The sequence below is a fragment of the Melampsora larici-populina genome, assembly GCF_000204055.1.
Source record: "Melampsora larici-populina 98AG31 unplaced genomic scaffold MELLAscaffold_63, whole genome shotgun sequence".
NCBI lineage: Eukaryota > Fungi > Basidiomycota > Pucciniomycetes > Pucciniales > Melampsoraceae > Melampsora > Melampsora laricis-populina.
In genome coordinates, this window is record NW_006768827.1 from 136705 (window position 1) to 158911 (window position 22207).

Below are 22207 nucleotides of genomic sequence, written 5' to 3' on the forward strand. Positions count from 1 at the left end.
ACATCTTGCAAGCAGATGATTTCGAAATCCTGTCATATTTATTTTTGAAAAAAGGGAAATGAGGTTGTATATAACTTCAAGGTTTAAAATTTACATGGAACTCCCTTTTTGGTTTTTCAAAGAAAATGGATTGGTCAAAGTCTCTGAGTTTTATAAAGTAACAGCCATCTTTTATTTTCAAAACAGTCAATTTTTTATACATACATCAGTTTATTCTACAATCATGATCCTGAAGACCTCCCATCTTGAATTTGTGTCATCCAATTTGGTCATCAAGTTGAATTGACCCATCCCCCAACCTCAGAATTTCAAAGGATTTTGAACAACTGTCAAATCCTTGTTATGTTTACTTGACTCCCCTTTTCATTTCTAAACGCCCATCCATATACATGATATAGTCCATCTTTAAGGATTGGATGATCAAAAGAAGCAATTCAGTTAGGCGGTCCATTGAACTTGATATCGAGTTTCTGATGATCAAGAGATATTAGTTCAATTAAACCAAAGTATGAACATTCAAAAGAAACATACCATCAACTTTTCAGGCTTTGATTCAGGCCTCATATGACAACGAATCCCATAAGTCTTAAGATCTTCCACCAATTTCAAAGTGACTGCTGAGCAGCCTCCACTTGATTCATCTATCATAAAGATGATATGTTTTAAATTTGGTGTGTTCTCAAATGGACTCTTACCTCCACGTTCTAAGTGATCTGTTAAATAATATGCCCCTTCATAACTATCCAAAACAAGAGTTCGGATAGAATGAAAGATTGGCCAATTGAGGAAATGTTCAAATCTTCCAAACCTATCGGGTTCTCGAAAAAGCCGAGTACGAAAAAGACGAAGTTTTGGAAACTTCATATTCTTGGCCGACTGAGGAATATCATCTTCAACTATATAGGTGATAAGTCCTTCAAGCGTGTTGGCGATAGGACCAAAGACCAGTCTGGCATCCTTGAAATCTCCACGGTATTCAATTATCTTCAAACTTTCTTTTGCTGTTTTAACGATGTGGCCAATTGCATCGAGGTTATTAGGAAAAAATCTGAAGTTGAAATATTGCAAGTTTGATAGAGCTGGTGATTTCAACTGAAACCACATCAAGACGACATATTCGAGCGTGAACGCTTGGAGTTTGGGAACAGCGACGAGCAAGTCTGATAAGGATTGCGGAACGTAACCCGCTGGTAAATCATAACCCTCTCCATCTTGTATGCATAACTTTTTTAAATCTTTGATGCGTTTCACAGCTTTGACCAAATTTGGTGCGATACCGAACCCATCAACAAACAACATTGTCAACTCGTTCAAGTTTTCTCCAATTAATTCGATGAGTTTTACAGCCTGATCCATGAATATAACCGTAGATTTGAGACCTGGAAAGTAGAGGTAAACAAGATCTTGTCAGAAACCAATTGATGCTATGCGGATAAAGAGATTCCACAAATTACCTTTCACAGACTTCTCGTTGGTATGGTCTACAAAAAACAAGTCTTGAATTATAAGACGCTTTACCGGGCATGGACGATCGGGAGCCTGAATTTTTGACCAGTTGTCGAGAATCACTTGAACCGCTTTGGAGGAATGAAGTTCCATACTATGAAAAGCGAATGGGATTACAGCCTCTGACCAAGTTTTAGAAACTAAACGAAGTTGAAGAAGTTCCGTGATTGATTCATGGAGAAGGTATTCGTCAGAGGAAGTATCATGGTCGTCGTATCGATAGTGACCCAAGTCAGACACAAATATGTCGACAATTTGAGACACAATGTCATATGGTAGCCAACCCTTGTCAGGTGGAGTGGATGATTGAATCGAAAGGTTGGTCATAGTTGTGTAACAAGGTGGTTTTAACAATAGGTGTGGTTGAGTTTGAGATGAAAATATTGAAGGAAAGCGATCTTGAATGATGTCTTGATGGAAGGATATCGATCCAAACGCCGGAATTGGCACAATTGATTCGACTGCCGAGAGAATAAGGAAACCGGATATGTCAGGGAAGGATTCAGAGTGAGTTGGTTTCTTCTCCAAGTAAGGGCTATCGTACGATTTAGATATAGACAAAGTAACCACCGGTGCTTCATTCATCATCATTCCTCATCCAGATCATTGCCCTGCGTTGGGGATGTCCAGTATGTCCTGCTGTCACTGAGGCATCACGTGCATAGATCGTCATGACTCAGCCGTCTCACCAACATTTCTCATTTCAACAGCTCTTGTCACTCTCCTTGGTCTTGTATCCTGAGGCTGCCTCTTATCTTGCCTGACTGATATTGCAAACGGTGACCCATAAGACATGTCGCGATGAGCAACCCGTCCGTAGATGGTGCACAAGGTATGCCGCTAGATCAATCAATTCAACTTCTCGTCCTCTCCATGAAAGCTTGGAGATGTGTGGTAGGACCAAACGGGTATTTTGTCATCCTTGTTGCCACCTTTATACCGTAAAACTAGTCTTATCACACTAGGAATATGACACATGAGGGGATTAGTCAAGTCAGCGTTTCCACAGCTTTTTTCACTTGTCAATTATGTGTGCGAACTGCAGCTTCAAGACTTGTTTCCGTGCAAAGAAAAAATGACGCAGATAAACTCAGTGGGAACTTGGAAGTTGATTGGAGATTCTAAATCCCTCAAGGATGTGTTTCAAAGATCCTGAAATCTTGTTTCTAGAAGCTGGCCAGTGAAAATCTACAATCCTCTTGTAAAGCTTCCGAGTTGCTAATCTCATTCACAAGTTGAGGACGTTACTTTCACTCATTGAATTTGCCAACAATTGCCTCCCTCCTCTCTACAGCAATGTTTGACAAAACCGCTTTAGAGAAGCACTCCTCCACTGTAAATCTCAGTGTAAATATTCTTCACCTATTTCAAGTGCTTTGTCCTGAAGATACATGAAAAGCACAGTAAACCAGGACATGCAGGTGCAGAAAGAGACGCTTCAAGTTCCACTGACAACAAGTATTTATCAATGTGCTTTGTGTATATCTATTTTAGAAACCTCACTCTTGAACTTAATTGAACACCAAATGGATGTAAGATGTACTTGTTGTATCTTGAAAAAAGTGCATAGGCTTTCTTTTGACATCAATTTAAGTCTGTGCAAGTCATAAGGAGTGTTGATCTACTGTTGCATTCTTGGGAGAGAAGTCTGTATACTTGTTTACATACATCAATGCGATTTACAATCATATATACTGAAACGTATGGATATTGATACTTATCGAATTCATCTCTTCTGTGGAGGTTTCAAAGATTATGGACAAACAGTCAAATCCAAAGTCTCATGTTTCAATCTCCTTCCCATTTCCAAGCAAAAATCCATACGGCAATGTCATTGATCATTGTGAATTTGTGACAAGCCAAAGTGATTCACTTCATTGGCCCGTTGAGCTCGTCATCTAGTGCCTGATCATCACATTCTGTTAGTTGAAATGACGCAGGAAATGTAGTTTCAATTGACACGTACCATCAATTCATCTGGCTTATAGTAAGGCCGCACGTGAGATTGGATTCCATAGGACTTGAGAGTTTCAACCAGCGTAGAAGGCACGCTTGTTGGAACATCCTCTTTCGGATCCAAGATGAAGACGATATGTTTGAGGTGAGGTGTCATATGAAATGGGGAAAGATAGTCTCTACAGAGAGCCTTTAAATAAATGAGCCCGTGACCGATTCCTAGTACGAGCATTCGGATGGTATGCATGATTGTCCAATTCATGAAATTTCGGGGAGTGTCATCCCAATCGAAGGGACCGGGATTGGGACAACAGTAAGTGTGTAGAATCCGAAGTCTTGGAAATTTCATATTGATGAGAGACTCTGCGACATCGTGAATTGCAAACAGAGACAGAACTTCAAGTGTGCCCTGGATAGGGCCAAATATTTGGTTTCTATTCCTCAAATCTCCGTCACACGCATATCCAATGATTTTTAAGGTTGCTTTTGCTGTCTCACAGATGTGAGCGATGGTATGCCGGTTGACCTCTCGAACCAGGAAGTTGAAGCAGCGCAACTTCGATAGGGCCGGTGGTTGTAACTCCAATGGTTCGAAGGGAACCCATTGAATATCCAAACATTCCAGACCTGGGATGGCATTAAGAAAATCCGATAAAGAATTTGAATCGTAAAGTCCGACACGTATCCGACCAAGTTCATGGCCTTCGTCGAGGTTTAACCTTTTTAAATTTTTAATGCACTTTATAGCCTTGACCAAACTAGAAGGAAAACCAAAAGAATCAATGGATACAAGTGTCAACTCGTCCAGGTTTTCGCCGAGCAGCTTAATAAGTTTCGCCGCCTGATTTATGAATATAGGACGGTGCTTCTTCCATACTATAGATTGTAATTAAATTAGAATAGAAGGTTTCAGTAAGTGATATTGAATAGTTGAAAGATTCTAGGAATCACCTTTTCTTACACCTTTCTCATCTTCAGGTCGTAGCCAAATCAGATCTTCGATTATTAGACGTCTTACGGGGCATGGACGATCAGGAGCGTAGACTAAACTGGACCAGCGTCTGAGAATAACTTCAATCCCTTTAAGTTTGGACCTATGAATTCGAAGAGTCCGAAAGGCAAACGGTATCGTAGCCTGTGACCATACTTTAGAAACCAAACGAAGTTTGAGGAGTTCTGAGGTTGATGTTGGGTTAAGATATGGGTCTGCTCCACTGTCGTGCTCCTCGTATCGATAGCTCATCAATTGAGAGACAAAAATGTCGACAATTCGAGACACGATTTCATATGGCAGCCGAAACTTTTCAGGTGTGTTCAGGGATTGGTCCAGTAGATTGTCCATCGTTGTTGATTTGTTGTGAATTTCTCGGATCAAAGGACAACGGAAGGGACAGTTCTTTTTCAAGCAAACTGGATCAGAGGGGATCCTTGTTTTGCGTCTGTCCAAGGTAAACAAGTTGACATTGGTTGACAGCTTCCAGCCAAAAATTCCACTGGGACAACCGGGTTTTTTGAAACTGGGTCAGGTTTGAGGGCCACTAATACTCTATCCACTGAAAGTGATTTAAGGGTCTATACTGGTGTAGACCATTGAACAATTGAAAGTGAATACTTGAGACGGCTAAGATCGTAGACTGTGGTGATTCGCTGTGATTAAGGAAGTGGTGTTCTGACTCTGAGGGTTGAAAATTCTTCACCGGTGACCCGAGGTTACCACTTTCTTCATTGCGGGTTGCGTCCCATGTCACTGAAGTGACATAGGAAGACTCTATGTCTATCACACTCTCTCAGCTCCTTAAAATATGGAAACTCTCCACATGTCGTGCCTTTGGTGTGAAGTTACCATAAACTGCTCTCAAGGGTCTTTGAACTCGTGAAGTAGCAATCAATGCTTAAAAGATCCCTTTGCGTTAAACTTATGGCAATGCAAGCTTTGCATGCAACTCTATGCAACCTCCCAGTCTGCCTCTTCAGATTCAATTTCCAACTTTTCAATCAGTCTCAATCTTCTCATGCTTTAAGCGCTCTACATATATTTGTTGAAATAGCCATCTGGCATCATCAACTTGAGCTGAGTCATTCAAAATCCTGGATGTTGTAAATATCAACCAATCATGATGTGATGGACTTTTCCAATTGTGGTCATCACCCCCAACCCACGGATCTACACTTCACAGGCATCAAGAGAGAAGTTAAAAAAAGCCTTGAATTCCATGTATTTTTTCCCTTGCTTTCAAAGATATCAGGACCAATACAATATTTTCATTATCGTTGAAACGTGGATCAGGAACTTACATGAACTTAGAAAGGAAGCTTCTAAATGAAGCGCGAGTTTTGGGCCAACACCCAAGGCAAATAGCCCCGGGACAATGAATTCCCCCATAATGACAACAACACCCTACGGGGTGGACAGCGGACACAAAAACTACTAAAGAAGAGATAAAGGAAGAAGGAACTAATAATGAGACTAAATTGTAAGGAGAACCAAAAAATAGAATAAACAGGCAGCTACGCAAACACATATATCTCTCTCTTTTTTTTTAAAAAAAAACTAAGAAGAGAAAGAAAGAAAAATTGGAATAAGACAAAAACCAAGCGCAAAATAAATAAAATAACGCACAGAATAATCATGAAATCAATAAAAAAAAGGAAGAAAAAAGAACCAAAGAAATAATAATAATAGGATAAGTCAAAACACAAAAAATGTAGAATAATAATTGAAACAAAGAAATAATAATCGACAAACTAAAAATAATAGGATGAGGGCGGGAGGGCCGAAAAATACACTCTTAATAGAATAATTGACAATGAAGTGGAATCGAGAAGGAAACGCTAAAAAGGATAGATGTGCTGGAATGGTAAACAGCTGGTGGTAAACAGCCAATGACCTCATTGATGTCAAGTAAATGTAACTGTAGATATCCGATGAGAGTCAGTACCGTAGCACATCTAATCCCTGTTCCCTTCTGTTAATAACAAGTTACCAACCACAAGTAAATTGGGTGGCATTGATAGTAGACACAATGTCAATATCATCGTAGCACATCAACATGCACACACAGAGAGTTTTGAGATGAATCTGAAAGTCTTTTGGTCAGATTTAGACTGAGATTGTTCTTCAGCACCCTTTGTGAACAATGATTCAGTTATAGCATTCCCAGAATCCTTTGGCATCAGCTGGGGTCAACAGACTGTCAACATTCCAGTTTATAAAGGGAATATGCGTCTGTTGTGGAACCTTTTCAATAGGTATTTTGAGGGTCTAAGGAAACTACTTTGTGTGTGCACAACAACATGCCACAAGGATACAAACACGGTGAGAAGGACAAAACTACATGACATCAGTATCACCCTTTGAAAATGAGCTGGCGGCTTGACCACATCATTTATTTTCAAGCTCCTGAAAAACTAGAGCAAATAAACTAATTTCCCAAGCTCTGTTAACTAGCGCAACTCAACAAGTTTGGACACTTCTTTGACTCAAATATTGAAACAGCACAGTGGGAGATACTTTGCATTGCTAGCATTATGTATTTTCAGTGGTTTCAATATTATATTTTATTCATCCAAAATAAATTTCTATACCAGCTTCATAACTAGAATTTGAAAACACATCAAATAAATTTGTATCCTTTCCCCCAGAAGCTCTTGTCAATCTCCTTACCCATAACTGAAAAGCAATCAGATCAATTCATTTTTGGAAAGGACTTTGAAGCATCAATACTATGTACTACTTGAATGATGAATACGTTGACATCCCTTGGCTCTAAACAAGGATTAAAGCCAGTTATTCTCGTATAAATCGACATATCTTGCCCTCTTGTAACTCAAAATTTAAATGCTAGTTATTACGTTCCACCAGAATGGTCGGAGTGAGCAAAATATCTAATCACATTTCAAACTTGCCGCAGTGAAACATTTTGTCCTCCTTACAGCCCCTCCATGCTTCTTATGAAGTCGAACAATTACTTGTGGCACATCATACTGTAGAATCCATTTAGCTTGCAACAAGCAATTCAGCACAATACCAAACACACACTCTCACGCTTTCAATACAAATGGAAATCCATCGTAACTGGTGTGAGGGCCAGCTTGTGGCCTGTAGGCGACATAATTTGGGATAGCTCAGTAGACCAGGCGATTCGGGCGCCAAGAGAAGCCCACACATACATGATGTAGTCAATCGCTTTCCAACTTGATTGTAAGATATGTACCATCAATCATACTGAAGATCTTTGGTCTTGAAAGTACTTCTTCCACTTTCGTCCATCAACTACAAATCATTAAAACCTCAAAGGATTATAATATACAAAAAAGTCTCTGTGCTGTCTTATAATTTGCTCTAATTCTCATTTTCAAAAACATCGTTCATGTTTGAAATTTTCATGATAAGCAAAACTCATTCACGTTGCTGGTCCATTGAGCTGCAGATCCAGTTCCTGTGAATCAAATCCTGTTAGTTTAATGGCCCAGGTTATATGTTTCAGTTGATGCGTACCATTAATTCATCAGGTGTTGCTTCAGAATCAGGTATGGTCCAGCATTCAATCCCGTAATCCTCAAGATCTTCAATCAAGTCAGCATCTATTTCCGGGTCGCTATAACCTTCCCAAATGATGAAGACAATGAGTTTCAAGTAAGGTGTTGCACTAAATGGGCCAAGTTAAGAAAAATGCTGGGATTTCCTCTTCATCAAAGTACGGAGTCTTCCGAGTTCTTAACAAACGTAGTTTTGGAAATTTCATATTGATGGCATCTTCTGGAATATCCTTGTTCACTAAGAATGTAACAAGACCTTCGAGTGTGTTTTGGACAGGGCCAAATATTCGTTGTGCTTCTTCAACTTCTTCAAGATGAGAGGTGTATTCAATAACTTTCAAAGTATTTTTTGCTGCCTCTATGATATTAGCGATCGCATCGAAGTTAACCTCACGATATCTAAAGTTGAAATATTGTAAATTTGATAGAGCAGGTGGTTGTAATTCCAATCTCTTCAAGACGGTCCATTCAATAGACAAATTTTTGAGGTTAGGGATGGCGACGAGGAGTTCAGCGAAAGAATCTGGATTATGAGCCCCTCGGTGTCCACTACATATTTGTCCATCCAAGACATTAAACTTTTTTAGACGTTTCATCCCCTTCATAGCTTTGACTAAACTCGGAGAAATACCGAAAGAAGCGCTAAACATCAATGACAATTCCTTCACATTTTTCCCGATCACATTGATCAGTTCTGCCGCTTGTTCCATACAGACCGGAGATTTTTTCAGACCTATGACTTGGAGACACGAAAGAATGATTCAGAAACCAATCGATCACAGATAGAATGGTTCTAGAAATTACCTTCTTTCTTTATTTTCTTTTCATCCTCAGGTTCCAAATAATATATGTTTTCAATGATAAGACGCCTCACCGGGCATGGTTGATCATGAGAGTAGCTCAAAGTTGACCATTCTTCGATAATAACTTGAGCCATCTTTGAATTGTGAATATGTAGAGAATCAAAGGCAATTGGTGTAATCATCTTTGACCATGTTTTTGAAACTAATCGAAGTTTGAGCAGTTCAGTGATTGATCGCGGGTGGAGGTACATTTCTGAAGAAGTATCGCGATCGGCCCAACGGTAGCTTAACAATTCGGAGGCATACGTCTCGACAATTTGAGATACGATCTCGTATGGTAACGAACGCTGGTCGGATGTGGGTGCTTGATCTGGTAGCTGATTCATAGTTGTTTGATTTGATTTGAGTGCCTGGAGTCAAGGAATGATAAGAGTCGAGGTTCCTGCGGTACTGAAATGGATCCAGAAAGTATCGCTAGTCACAGACATGCTTTCGTCTCCCGAGGTTTATTTCTTTTATATTCGTACAACTGGAAGTATTGCTTGTCTTTGAACCGATCATTGGGTATGTACACCAGTATGGCCATGCTCAGGAGATGGCGATAGTATGCTCATGGAGGCTCATGGAGCACACTTCTAAAAAAGGAAGGGCGAGAAGGTTGGTCTGCTTCTTCACCATCTGGACAGGAGAACAAAGTTTGGGCCGGACCCAGCCTCTTTTGATCTCAGACGGGTATTGATTGAGGCCCAAAAGTTGAAAAACCCTTGTCCCTCAAGTCTTAAGTTTTTTAGGAGCCAAGGCTATTTATCGAACCCTGCACAACCACATTCTTGGACTATCTTTTCAGAAAGATCACTCAATCCTTTCTTCTCCATTTTGAGTTTTGAGTCTTTTTTATCTTTTCACTATCAAGTATGGCCCCCTTCTGAGATCAATAGAGCTGGATGGTGATGTCTATGATAAGCTAGTTTAAGGAATCTGTTGATGCAAGGCTTCCAAAGATACTCTTGGCTTCTCAAAAGCTTGAGCTTTAAAGGAGTTTAATGGTTTTGGGGATAAATCAATACCCGGCTGAGATTGCAAGAAACCTGCTGGCAGCCAATATATTCACTTCGAAGTGAAGTGGAAATCAAATCTTCATGTAAGAGCACAGGAAGGTGTCAGCTGACCCTGTGGAGTTTGCAAATGGTCCGCACTGCAACATTGCAGCTACCCGGATCTGTGGTGTCAGCTGCTTGTGTGTAGTACCATGTCCAATGAGCCAGTGGTTGCAACAATACTTCACAATCTACAATAGGACCCATAATGCACAAGGAAGGCCGCTGGGTTTATCATCAATTGAGACTTAAGTGATACCAATAATGTATCAATCGGGTTCTGACCTGGAGATTCTTGACTTGCCCGGGACCAGCTCAAGGTTAGACCAGGTCAACCCAGTCCTGTAGCCCAAACTCAACAACAGCCACTAAAAAAACCAATGTCCCATGAAATTGATACCAGATATGCTCAAATCCTGGATTGGACTCCAGATACCTTTATAAAAGCCTAGGATGGGACCAGTAGTGCATAGAAATTCAAATCTTTAGAGACATGATATCATTTGCTGTGGAAATTAAGGATCATTTCACCAAAACTTGTATGTTGTGCCAACATTTTCTTGAGTCTTTCTGATCTGAGTTCTGATGATCACCTCTAAGCTTGTTTGGGGTTCAAGATCTGACAATATGTTAAGGCCTGCACTCTCTGGTTGACAAGGAAGAGGTCTGATGGGTGTCTGAGTTAATATGAGTAGTTTTCTGATGAGGTACAAACACTGCCACATCTACAACTAAAGTACGGACTCTATCTGTGACATGAGCATACAGATGTCAACAAGCTGTACTCATAACAACAACCCAAAAATAAGATCAGTGGCCAATGGCGTAGACAAAGAAGACTTCACAACAGCTTGAGACAATTTCCAAGTATGTAGTTGCAGATTTCCTAAGCCAACTTGAAGACAACCTCCACTTAGTCATCATCAATTGGGCCAACAAGGCTTACTGTCAAGTTCCAATGTTGCCAGACCAATGGCAATTTTTGACAATCATCACGTTTGACAACATGTGGTGGGTGTGGCGCATTTTTTCTGCCTTTGGACGCGCCCGGCACAGCCTTTCTCTTGGACTTGGGGGTGGGTGCACCCCACATACTCCAGAGTACATAACATGACTTTTGACCTATACCACAGTGATATCTTGACCAAGAAACTGAAATCCAGGCACCAAAGGGCTGGATTCAAACCCCTAATCACCTGGTTGAAAGTATTCAAACAAATATTCACTATAACTGGATGTAAAACTGTGTCTGGTTGGTCAATTTTTCACCTGATCCACAATGTCTGCAATAACACAGATTGGTACCCTTGTGAGAATTTGCAATTTCAAGCTGAAATTGATGTTGATGAACTAATATCAGGTGCAAATGTAAATGTAAATTTTGTACAATTGTTCTTGATGTATATCAACCCAATGTGATTTTATTGTTTTTATTTGCGCCTCTTGAGCCCTCTTGTGTCTCTTGGTCCCTCTTGCGCCCCCAGCCAAATAGTGGGTGCACCCGACTCCCCTTGGGCGCGACCGGGGACGTCTTTTTTGAGAAATCATGCCCACCCCATGAGTTCAAAAACAAAGTTCTCCTAAATACAAGGATCACCATGAGTGGGGTGGCAGGTTGTGGCAGCTTTGGAAGGGTGGCAGACGCCTGGAAGGCGGTCAGGCTCAGCCATTTTCCGCTACAAGCAGCATTTCAGTGGGTTGACAACACCATGTTTGTCAAGACACGCAACAAACACCCCAATTTCAAATTAGCCAACGTATCCAAATTTACAATGGAGATGGAAATCAACAATTATCAAGAGAAACATGTGTAAGGAGTACACAAGTACATTGTGTGCATGGGTTTAGATTATGGGATTAGCCAGTGGGCATTATACCTTTGTGATCCACGCCCAGTTCCAGATAGTCCTCACTCCTCAGAGAGCCTTCTATGGGACTTTCTTGAATCAGGTGAGCGTAGTTCTTTTACTTTCTCTATGTTGTTCTATTTCAATTTTTCTTGTTACTGACTCCTCCGAGAGCCTTCTATGGGACTTTCTGGAATCAGTTTGTAATTCATATAACAAAGTTCCAAGTTATTTGTCCCCTCAATGCGCAGTAAAAAGGCTGTTGGTGAGCTCACAGAAAAGGGGAAAACAAGAATTCCCCCGCAAAGAATTCCTTACTCCTCAGGCCAAAAAGTCAAGTTTTGATGTAAGTCCCTCCAGTGAAGACATCCTGATTCAACTTGTTGATTGACAGGTGTTGAGCCTTGTGGGACTTTGTTAAGTCAGTGGCTTTCTGGACTTTGCAACATCCACCATCACAATATGCCTGACAAGCTTCACCTCAAGTACCCCTTCAAGTAAATTTATCAACAAGAAAACAACACAACCACTTTTCTCAACTTACTTCATTCAACCCCAAGTTTCATCTGAAGAAATCTGAATCACTATTAATCAACTAATTCAAGTTTTTACCAATCATCATTAGAGCGCAATCCATTTGATTCATAAACTTGCTCAACAATCAACATCATAAATTGAATTAGATAGATATTACTCTTGTTTGAGATCCAAGAGTTTCTTTTTGTATCATTGAATAGAACTTGTTCCTATCAATCTTTTGAATGTGATTGATTCAATTCTTCAACTGAGTCCACAATCAACATCAGTTATCAATTCAAATAGATATTGATCTTGTTCAAGATCCAAGAGCTGCTCTTATCTTTTTTTGTACATATCATCAAATAGAAGTTGTTCCTATCATTCTTTTGAATGTGATCAATTTAATTCTTGAACTCGGTCCACAGTTAACATCAGAAATTGATTCAAATACATAGATATTGATCTCGTTGAAGATTTAAAATTTTATATCAATCTTTTTATGTATCATTGGATAGAACATTTTCCTATTGATCTTCAACAACAGCTAATCTAATTTGGAGTCTTGTCAGTTGAAGGATCAGACATCGATCTTGTTCAAAATCAAGGTTGTTCTTTCAAAACATGTTCTTATCAATGTGTTTCTATTGATATTTTCATACACAAATATAATATAAATCAATATATTCATTCATCCATTTCAGGCCATCTTGTGGTTTATGAGGACAGAGGTGTGGAAGTGAGGTGAAGAGTGAGAGGTGGTTGAGGGGGGAGATGTAGAGGCCTCAATCAGCAGCTGCATGGTTGGATGAGGCTGTCTTGTGGATCCTAGGGGCAAAGGGCATTCAAATTAGTTTTTTTCCACAAGTCCACGAAGCCAGAACACAGCCAAAATTTTCTTTTCTGGCTTTGTGGAAAATCATTCTGGAACCTTTGTGGAAAAGTTCCAGAAGAACTTTGTGTACGATGAACGTTGGCTGGGTAGGAGACGCTTTGAAATCCTATGGTATAGGGATCATAATAGTCCAAACGTGGTGCAAGTTTTGTCTTTGAAGTTAGGGGAAGACAATTCCTAATGCTCACAGACAATGCAGTTGCGGAGTACACAATGTGCAATGGCAAGTCAAGAGATTGTAAGGTGAACAGACAGTGGACAAAGATTCAGGAGTTACTGATCAGCAATCACACTTGCATAGAGGTCAAAATAGTGGAATCAGATGATATTGCAACAGACATTTTGTCCAGGGGTTGATTCATTGAAAGGTGTGTTGCTTATGCTGAAGCTCCCAATCCTGGGGAACTTTGAGAAACTGCTTGTGCAAGAGAGATAACAGAGGCAAGAGAGGAAAGTAGGTCAGAAAACCAGAACACAGAGGAAACACCAAGTCAACTCTGAGTTATACCTTCAATATCCTCACTCATGTGAATCAATGCCAAATCTTCCAAAGCATTTCCTAGAATTCTAATGCCATCAAGTCATTGTGCATAAGTTGAATGAGCAGAGTTAGCACTTCTTCTTCCAGATCAAAAAAGCCAACAAGATAGCAAAGTCTCCAGCTCAATGAATTAATAGCATAAAAAACACTTTTGAGAGTGTCTGTCTTGCTGTCATGAGTGTTGGTGGGCTTTTGAATAGGAGCGGGTAGGAGTGCAGTAAGCTCTTCAGTGGTGTAGAGTGATTTGTCTTGCTCCTGTAGAGACTCTATATCAATTCCTTCATCTATGTTTGCCACTAGAGCTTGATGTGAGGAATCTGTATGACTTTGAGCATTGCTCTTGGCTTCACCATCTTTGGGCTTTCTGAGATCTCCTTCTTTGGTCTCTTGATGGTCATAATTTTTGGCTTCTGTTCATTGAATATCATTTGGGGGGATGGTGCACCCAGAGCAAACTGAGATAGCTGCCATATTCTATGAAGTCTCTTGTTACCAAATTGTTCTTCATCATTGGATGAAACCAAATCTTTGGCTAACATCTTGAAAAATGATGACTTGAGTAGATTTTTTGTTGGGGTTTGGTAAATGGATCAGATGAAGCAAGGTGGCAAGGATCTTTTCAAAGGATGAGGAGTTGTTGGTAAGCAATGAAGCATGGAGTAGAGCAGTTGGTAAATCCACAATCAAATAGTTCATAGGGAGCTTCCAGGTATTCAGTGGGGAACACTGAGCGTTCAGCGGGAACACTGAGTGTGCAGTTGGTGTTCAGGTCTGCTTGTCTCCCGCTCTGCCTGAGCCTTGACTCAGACTGATGAAGTTCAGCCTAGGTGATGTTCATGCAATATTTACCCTTTGTGTACATTTGTAGACATTTGTGACACAAAATCAGACAAATGCAACACACTTGCCAAGACTGTTGGGCCCCCAACATTGGGGGCCTTCTCCATGGGCACTGTGATGACCGCTTCTTGAACAATTTTTCACAAAATCTCCAATTGCACATTCTTTTCAAAAAGCACTTCTCTACATGTAGAAAAGCAGTCACCCAGAATGTGATTTCTCAAACTCCGCACTAAGTGAACATGGCCTAAGGGATTAATCCATGTGTAATGATGTCATTGAGAGATTTAAGGGTACCAAGAGTTTTTAGAATGATTTTTATAGTTACTCTTATATATTAATTGATCTAGGACAATCTTATGATAAAGAAGAAATCAATATTAGATGTGAAACAGAGTGAAACTGGTCAAAGAACATCAAAATTGACGGTTTTCAGCTAATTACATATGTCAAAACTTGTCAGATCAGGATGGGTGATAGCTTCATCAATGTGAAATGTTTCACTTCATAATGTACAAACTTTGAACCTATAATAATGGAGGATTTGTGAAAAAGTCATAAGGAAATAAAGGAAATGATGTGAATTTTGACTTTTGTGCTTACATACACACACAGGAAACAAGAGACAATTTTCCCGCGGGAAGACCGATTACACATAATGTAGTTTCTGAGCCATAATGTACAAATAACACAGATATAACACCAAAATAATACATTTTGGCTCATTAACTGAGTCAGATACAATTGGTTTTTCCGCGGGAAAATTGTCCCTTGTTTCCTGTGACACATGTAGCAACATTTACATGTCAAAAAGCTTATTTTATCAGTCTCTACAACTCAATACCTTATTCATCAGACATCAGAAGTAGGTCATAATGGGGAAATAAACGATCAGGATCAGGCGAGCTACAAAATGAGCTATGGTAATCCCAGATTGGACAGCTTCACAAAACAGTTGTAATTCCAAAAATGGGTTTAAGCTATGGATATTAGGAAAGAATCACCGGTATTGATCATAGGAAGATCTATTAATCATTTTGAAACATCAGTTGATTAATTTCACAGCTTAAATCACATCATTCATTGATAATAATTACATCATAAGATTATATCAGTGGGTTTTTGAGGTTTTTGAGGTTTTTGTTGGTTTTTGAAGGTTGTTTACCATTGTTGAAAGATTGAAGGGATGATATATACTATTGGTTGTTGTTTTTGCGGGCCTTGTTCACCTTTTTACTCATGCTATACCTTTGTCATAGTGGTTTTAAACATCATTAAATTACTATATTGGTACCAAGGTCACTTCAATACCCAAACTGCTCCAAAACGCAATGAAATTTGACCCAATTTCATTGCGTGTCAGAGTGACCACTACCAGGATTTGGTGTGCAGGACCCGCTATGAACTGTGGAGGTCATAGTGGGTACCAATACCGCTCCAATACCGCTCCAAAACCACTATTTGGAGTGGAGCGGTTTGGGTATTGGTCACTTAAATCAGCCCCTTCAGGCAAGGAGAAATTTATTGTGTTAAAGACTATGGCCGCGTTCACTTAAGCACATTTTTGCAAAAAATCGCTTTTTTGAATGTTGAGAATTCACATTCTGTGGAATGCGTTTGATTTCTTATTTACAAGCATTCTGTAAATCACAGAATGCTTAAAAAAAGGCTTTTTTGATCGCTTTCCAAGAATTCGATAATATCACATTTTTCCCTCTAGAAATCAAATTCTGTGATTTATTTTCTCAACCTTTCCTGCCAATTGATATGTATATAAACTCTTCCTGAAATTTCCAAGGTACCTTCCACCGTACAGAACCCTCTCAAAATCCTTCTCAAAACCCATCCTCCATCACCATCCTCGATCGATCCCATTCTCAACTCAGCTTGTATATCAATCATTCGATTTTTGTTTCTCATTCTCAACCCAAGTCACCTTATACAGCATGCCAAATCCAATAAATGAGGAAGAGTCGATTGGAGACTGTGTTGTATTTGACGTGACTTTCTAAACGACTTCTGTTTTCAGATGAACAACAAGCAGGAGTACATATCGATTTGAGAAAGTGCACGCAATTGACAAGTTTGATGATGATTCTTGTTTTGTAAGAGAATATAGGGTCTTTGCCATCACTCAGAGGTTGAGAAACGTGATCTAAGATGATAGTAGGTGTAGCAGGACAATGTTGAGTCCAGTATTGAATGCTTTAATGTCGATTGAAGGATCTTGAAGTTGATGATAAGCGTTGAGATGATTTAGTAAAGAACGGAAAGAGATCAACATGATCTACACATGAAAACTTCGCTTAATTTCTCTTTAATCAAACACTCCATGACCTCTTTTGTCAAGAAACTTGAAATTTCATTTTTTTACAAAATTTGCTTTTCTACATGTAGAAAAGCGGTCAAGTAGAAAGCGATTTCTCCAAAGCCAGCTTAAGTGAACGCGCCCTATAAGTCTCTTTGGGAATAATACTTACAACATTATTGCTAGTGATTGATACAATTTTGTAGACTTTTTGAGCTTTAAAACTGGAACAATACTTATAATAGTATTGAGATCATTTCTCTGGTGCTTTATATTTTTCTCTGTTATCACAAAGTGGTTGGCAAATGCCTTTGTGCTTCTTTGTTTGAAGAGAAGGCAGTCTTGAGGCAACTTCTACTATTCATAAATTAGTACATTATCCCTTCTTAGGTGTTGTAAAGCTCTTATTGAGCTTTAAATACTACACCATTTGACCTCTTCACACAAGCTCAAACAAATAGATTTGATGCATTTGAAGCCACCAAACAATGCACAACTTGAGTTGAATAATTGTCAGTAAACTCTATCTGAGTTGAGAGAGATGCATCAGATTTGAAGACAATGTGTGCAATGTGATGAGGGATCAAATTTTGTTGTTCAATCAACTTGAGAGAATAAAAATAAAGAAAAAGTTTGCTCAGTTTTTGCAAAACTTGATGAGTTTTTGAAGAAACCTTGCAGGTTTTTTTTGGAAAACTCAAGCATTTTCTCCTTTTCCAAAGTCATCAAGATCTCAAATGTGTACAGCTGTTGTAATATCCATTGGCATATTTTGAGAGCTTTGTGTTGTTGCTGGATTTAATGTAGAGGTCAAAAACCTGAAAAAGCCCTTTTGTGATTGATAACTCTACTGCCCATTGGTCCAATCTGCACCAGGACAATAGAGTTCAGTCTGAAAGTGATATAAATTTGAGTTTTTGACTTCAAAAGTCAAATCTGGCAACAACCAAACTCTTCAAAAAGCTGCCAGTAGCTCTTACAACAGCTGTAACATTCTTGTTTGCAATTATAAAAGTTATTTGCATAGTGGACCAATAGTTCTCACAACAGTTGTAGAGTCTACAACATATTTAAGCTAAGGATGGGGGCATCAAATTCTATAGTGCTTTTTTGCTTTGAAGTCCTACAACTTCAAGGGAGGCCCGTTCCAAATACAAATTTGAACTTTATGATTGCACTCCAGCTCTGTATCAGATTTTTATAATCACACGGTTCAAATCTTCCTTCTTCAAAATTTCAATGTTTTCTAGTTTGCAGGCAACTATTGTTCCAGGCGCTTGGTTCCTGCGTGAAACCAGTGCCTCTTCTGCAATATGGCTGAGCTGGGATTCAAGTCGCGATTCCTACTGTACTGGTACCACATTTTGAAGGCAAGTAGTCCCAGCGGGGTATGATCAGTAGCAGTTGTGTGGATTCTGAAAAGTATCAAGTCCAACCTCGCCTTATTTGAGCTGGATGATACCATATCTGGTCGAAGTTGATTAGGAGGAATGATTTGTGATCCAATTTTAGATTTAGGTTCTTTAAGTGAGTTCTAGTTTTTGCCATTTGGGATTAAACTCTGGTTTAAACCTTCTTTTTCAGCTTCTGTTGATCTCCAAGTCATTTGTCAACTTCACGCCCTGTCAGTTACAGCTCTTTCCCTGCCTGGTTCGTTATCTTCGTTCCAATCCATCATCTCATGGACTGGAACTTCTCTCTATACGGCTTTCCCCCTTTTCATGAATCGTACCTTTCTCGACCATCTGGCCTCTCTTACTTTGCCAGCCGATTCTTTCAACCTCTTCAACCTCTGGGCTCTTATTCCGTTCGCGCCACCAGGTAAACCCATTGGCGCTACCTGCTTCATCTTTATCTCCCATCGCCCTTCCTCTCACAATCAGAAATGGCCGACAACCGCAAATATCACGCACAATCTTCTCGTGCTAAACCGCGAGAACTGGAAGTTCCAAACGAGATCCCAGGCTTTACAATTGGTGACGAAATCGGTCGAGGCTCCTTCGCCGTAGTCTATGAGGGCGTCAATGCACACACAAAGCAAAAGGTTGCCATCAAAGCTGTCATCAAGGGCAAGCTCACCACCAAACTGTTCCAAAACCTACAAGACGAAATCAATATTCTCAAGCAGATCCGACATGGTAACGTTGTCGGGCTAGTCGATTGCATCAGTACCAATGATCACATCTTTCTGGTCATGCAATATTGCGCCGAGGGTGACTTGTCCGTCTACATCAAGAGCAAGTCCAAGGCATCCAACCAAGATAATCAGCAGATAGCGAAGCCATTGGACATTCGACATGTTGCTTCTTCAGCTCCCCCACCAGCTTCTGAACGTTTTCTTCATCCTAGAGACGGTGGCCTCAATGAGTGGGTCGTCAGGAGCTTCTTGGGACAACTTGGTACGTCAATGCAATACACATCGTGCTAGATATTGATCATCCACACAATCGTTTATGTTGAAATCACTCCCTGTGATCTTAGCCGATGCTCTCCAATTCCTTCGCTCACATTCCATCATTCATCGAGATATCAAACCTCAGAACCTACTGTTACACCCATCGTCGTCTTCAACCTATTCTAGCCACGGAGAGACTCCTCCCGGATTAACTTGCACGTCGAACAAAATGGGTGCAACGCACGAGCAAAGATCCGGCGCCGGTCTTCATCGGTATGTCCCACCTGGCATCCCAATCCTCCGGGTCGCCGACTTTGGGTTTGCAAGGGTTTTAGAGACTAATTCCAGCCTAGCTGAAACACTATGTGGCTCGCCGTATGTCTCAATCACCCTTATCTTGTGTTGAACCGCGATACTACCCGCCTTGCTGGGACTAATAGCTCCTTACTTCCAGATTATACATGGCTCCCGAGATCCTTCGCTACGAAAAGTATGACGCTAAAGCAGACCTTTGGTCCGTTGGCGCTGTTCTGTATGAGATGGCTGTTGGCAAGCCACCGTTCCGAGCACAAAATCATGTCGAACTGCTACGTAAAATCGAAAAGAGTGAAGACAACATCGTGTTTCCTGAAGATAAATTTGTTGCACAGGACATCAAAGAGTTGATCAAATGTTTGCTCAAGCGAAACCCAATTGAGCGGATAAGTTTCCCAGAATTCTTTCGGACCGCCGATGAGGTCTCTCTTGTCGGTATCTTAGCCCCTCCCAAACAGGTGCAACGGACTAAGAGTTCTCAGCCTGCCTCTTTGTCATCGACGCGCATTCACTCGCAACAAATACCCTCCCGAACAAACGCCGAAAGTGGTGGCCTTCCTAAACCACCTTCGACTTCGTCTTTACCAATCCCCACGTCTCCTTCGCACCCCAAGCCACGTCGTTCGATCACCTTGAACCCTTTCGAAGGCGAGCAAGGTGCCTTCGTCATCGACAAGGCATCGATTCTTACTCGGCACAATTCCACCAACACTGCAAAATTGCCACCATCTGGATCGAAAGTAAACAAAGCACCAACACCCCAGCTTACCAACGCGCCGACTACTGCAACTCATTTGGGCTCGAACGCGCCATCTCCTAGCGTTCTTCCTCTACCTTCAACCGGGGCGCCTCGTCCGACTGTTCCGACCTTTCCTGCTAAATACGTCATTGTCCAAGGCGGGTGCACTCCTGGCTCCTCACCTCAAGTCGCTGTTGGAGTGAAGACAAAGGATTACGCACACATACCAGTTCCAAAACCCGCGAATTCTTCATCAACGAAACTTGACGATGCTGATGATTTCGGCAAGGAATATGTTGTTGTCGAAAAACGCTCGGTCGAGATAAACTCCCTAGTTGACGACTTGGCTTCATCGCCAATCAAACCCATGAGCTTAACCCGACGCATGTCTCGCGGGTTTATGCCCCGACCAACGCATCCTGGTTTATCAGGCTCACCTCACCATCCAGTTGGCCGTTTCTCGCCACCCTCTTCTTCATTAGCTACCACGGCCGTTGGTGTTCATCATCCCCATACCCCTTCAAATCCTTCCTTTCCTCCACAGCCGAAGTCATCACCATCTCCGCCTTCTAGTGGCACACACCCAATGATGATCACCAATATCGGTCGCTCTTCGCCCTCGCAGAACTATCATTACAATGGTCATCCATCATCACCTCGTAGTTTTGATAGTGGCGGGGGCGGCGGTGGAATAGGGAGCCTGCCAATTGTCGGTAAGTATTTTCCGCAGAGCTATAACAGCAGTGGACATTCGCCACGTTCTGGGGGCGCGGCGAACGATGGTACTGGGACCTCATACTTTAGCTTTCCCAATAGCTCACTCGCCCGGGCAATCATGTCATCCAATGCAGCTTTCAACTCACGTTCTTTGAAGCCAATCCAACATCAAGCTTCACTATTCCCTCATACTTCCAATCCAAGCACTTCTAAAGCGATGATTGTAGGAACATCCCACTCTCACCGGCCGCCTTCAGCGAGGTACAGCATTGACTCGGTTGAAGCTGAGCTGATGAACGAACTCGAAAAGTTTGCTTCGAAGGTGCTTGTTATCTTGCAGTTTGCTGACGAAAAGCTCGCCAAAGTCCTCCCACCTACACCGTCTTCAAGTTCCTCTACCCCGCAACCGATGGCAGCTGCCTCTTATTCTCCTCCAACCTCTCTTGGTGCCTTTGCGCCTTTGACAAAGCACTCTCCTAACCACCTTTCAAAGACATCATCAGAAGGAACCAGCTCCTCTTCTTTGACAGCGACCAAAGTTGACAAGGGCACCGGCAATCACAAACTTGCGGCTGGCGAAGCAATGGTACTTTATATCAAAGCTCTTGCATTTCTTGACAAAGGCATCCGACATGCAGTTTCAATTTCAACTTGGAGAAAAGATCATCAAGGTGGAACTGGGTTCAGTCCTGATGTCACATTTGGTATGTCTTACTCGCACTTAGATCCTTCTAGATATCCCCTTTGATGGTCTGCTGAAAAATAATCTCCATGGATAATAGCCATCGAATGGATGAGAAACAAGTTCAATGAAGTATTTGACAAGGCTGAGTTCGCCAAATCTAAATCGCCTGATCAGATGCTAAAGAATGGAATCTACGCCGAGAAGCTGATATATGATCGTGCTTTGGAAAAGGTAAGTCTTTTGTCTTACCCGATGTTCGCGCATACAAGACGACACTGGTGACCTTGGACTTTTGAATCATAGTCTCGATCAGCAGCCGTGAATGAATTGATGGGAGAGAATTCGATTGAATGCGAGCTTGAGTATGAAACTTCCCTCTGGATGTTATACTCACTGCTGGACCCAACCATGAAAGAGGAAGACCTTCAGGAAGATGAAGATGATCGAGAAATGATTGAACGTTTTGTGGTCTCAATTAAGACCCGACTGACCGCTTTAAGGCGAAAGA

At 41.0% G+C, this 22207-nt stretch overlaps 5 protein-coding genes across 5 annotated transcripts; 1 reads left to right on the plus strand and 4 right to left on the minus strand.

The window, feature by feature from the left end:
- Window positions 1-346: 346 nt before the first annotated feature.
- MELLADRAFT_112230 (uncharacterized protein) lies at window positions 347-2301 on the minus strand (the record flags this gene model as incomplete). Its single annotated transcript, XM_007416657.1, has 4 exons — window positions 347-403; window positions 532-1379; window positions 1455-2081; window positions 2196-2301. 4 exons carry the CDS (start codon window positions 2299-2301, stop codon window positions 347-349), a joined length of 1638 nt encoding a protein of 545 aa, XP_007416719.1.
- Window positions 2302-3111: 810 nt separating this feature from the next.
- On the minus strand, window positions 3112-3850 carry MELLADRAFT_73280 (uncharacterized protein; the record flags this gene model as incomplete). The annotated part of the gene is made up of 2 exons (XM_007416656.1): window positions 3112-3411; window positions 3473-3850. The coding sequence occupies 2 exons, from the start codon at window positions 3809-3811 to the stop codon at window positions 3376-3378; spliced, it is 375 nt and encodes a 124-aa protein (XP_007416718.1).
- Window positions 3851-7511: 3661 nt separating this feature from the next.
- MELLADRAFT_68163 (uncharacterized protein) lies at window positions 7512-9190 on the minus strand (the record flags this gene model as incomplete). Its single annotated transcript, XM_007416655.1, has 5 exons — window positions 7512-7656; window positions 7689-7735; window positions 7961-8060; window positions 8113-8734; window positions 8806-9190. The coding sequence occupies 5 exons, from the start codon at window positions 9188-9190 to the stop codon at window positions 7512-7514; spliced, it is 1299 nt and encodes a 432-aa protein (XP_007416717.1).
- A 4528-nt stretch (window positions 9191-13718) lies between these two features.
- MELLADRAFT_68164 (uncharacterized protein) lies at window positions 13719-14239 on the minus strand (the record flags this gene model as incomplete). The annotated part of the gene is made up of 2 exons (XM_007416654.1): window positions 13719-14110; window positions 14146-14239. The coding sequence occupies 2 exons, from the start codon at window positions 14237-14239 to the stop codon at window positions 13719-13721; spliced, it is 486 nt and encodes a 161-aa protein (XP_007416716.1).
- Window positions 14240-18460: 4221 nt separating this feature from the next.
- On the plus strand, window positions 18461-19935 carry MELLADRAFT_50544 (uncharacterized protein; the record flags this gene model as incomplete). The annotated part of the gene is made up of 5 exons (XM_007416672.1): window positions 18461-19089; window positions 19198-19247; window positions 19330-19411; window positions 19496-19618; window positions 19698-19935. Coding segments are annotated over 5 exons (849 nt in total), but the record flags the coding sequence as incomplete, so codon positions are not given.
- Window positions 19936-22207: the final 2272 nt, after the last annotated feature.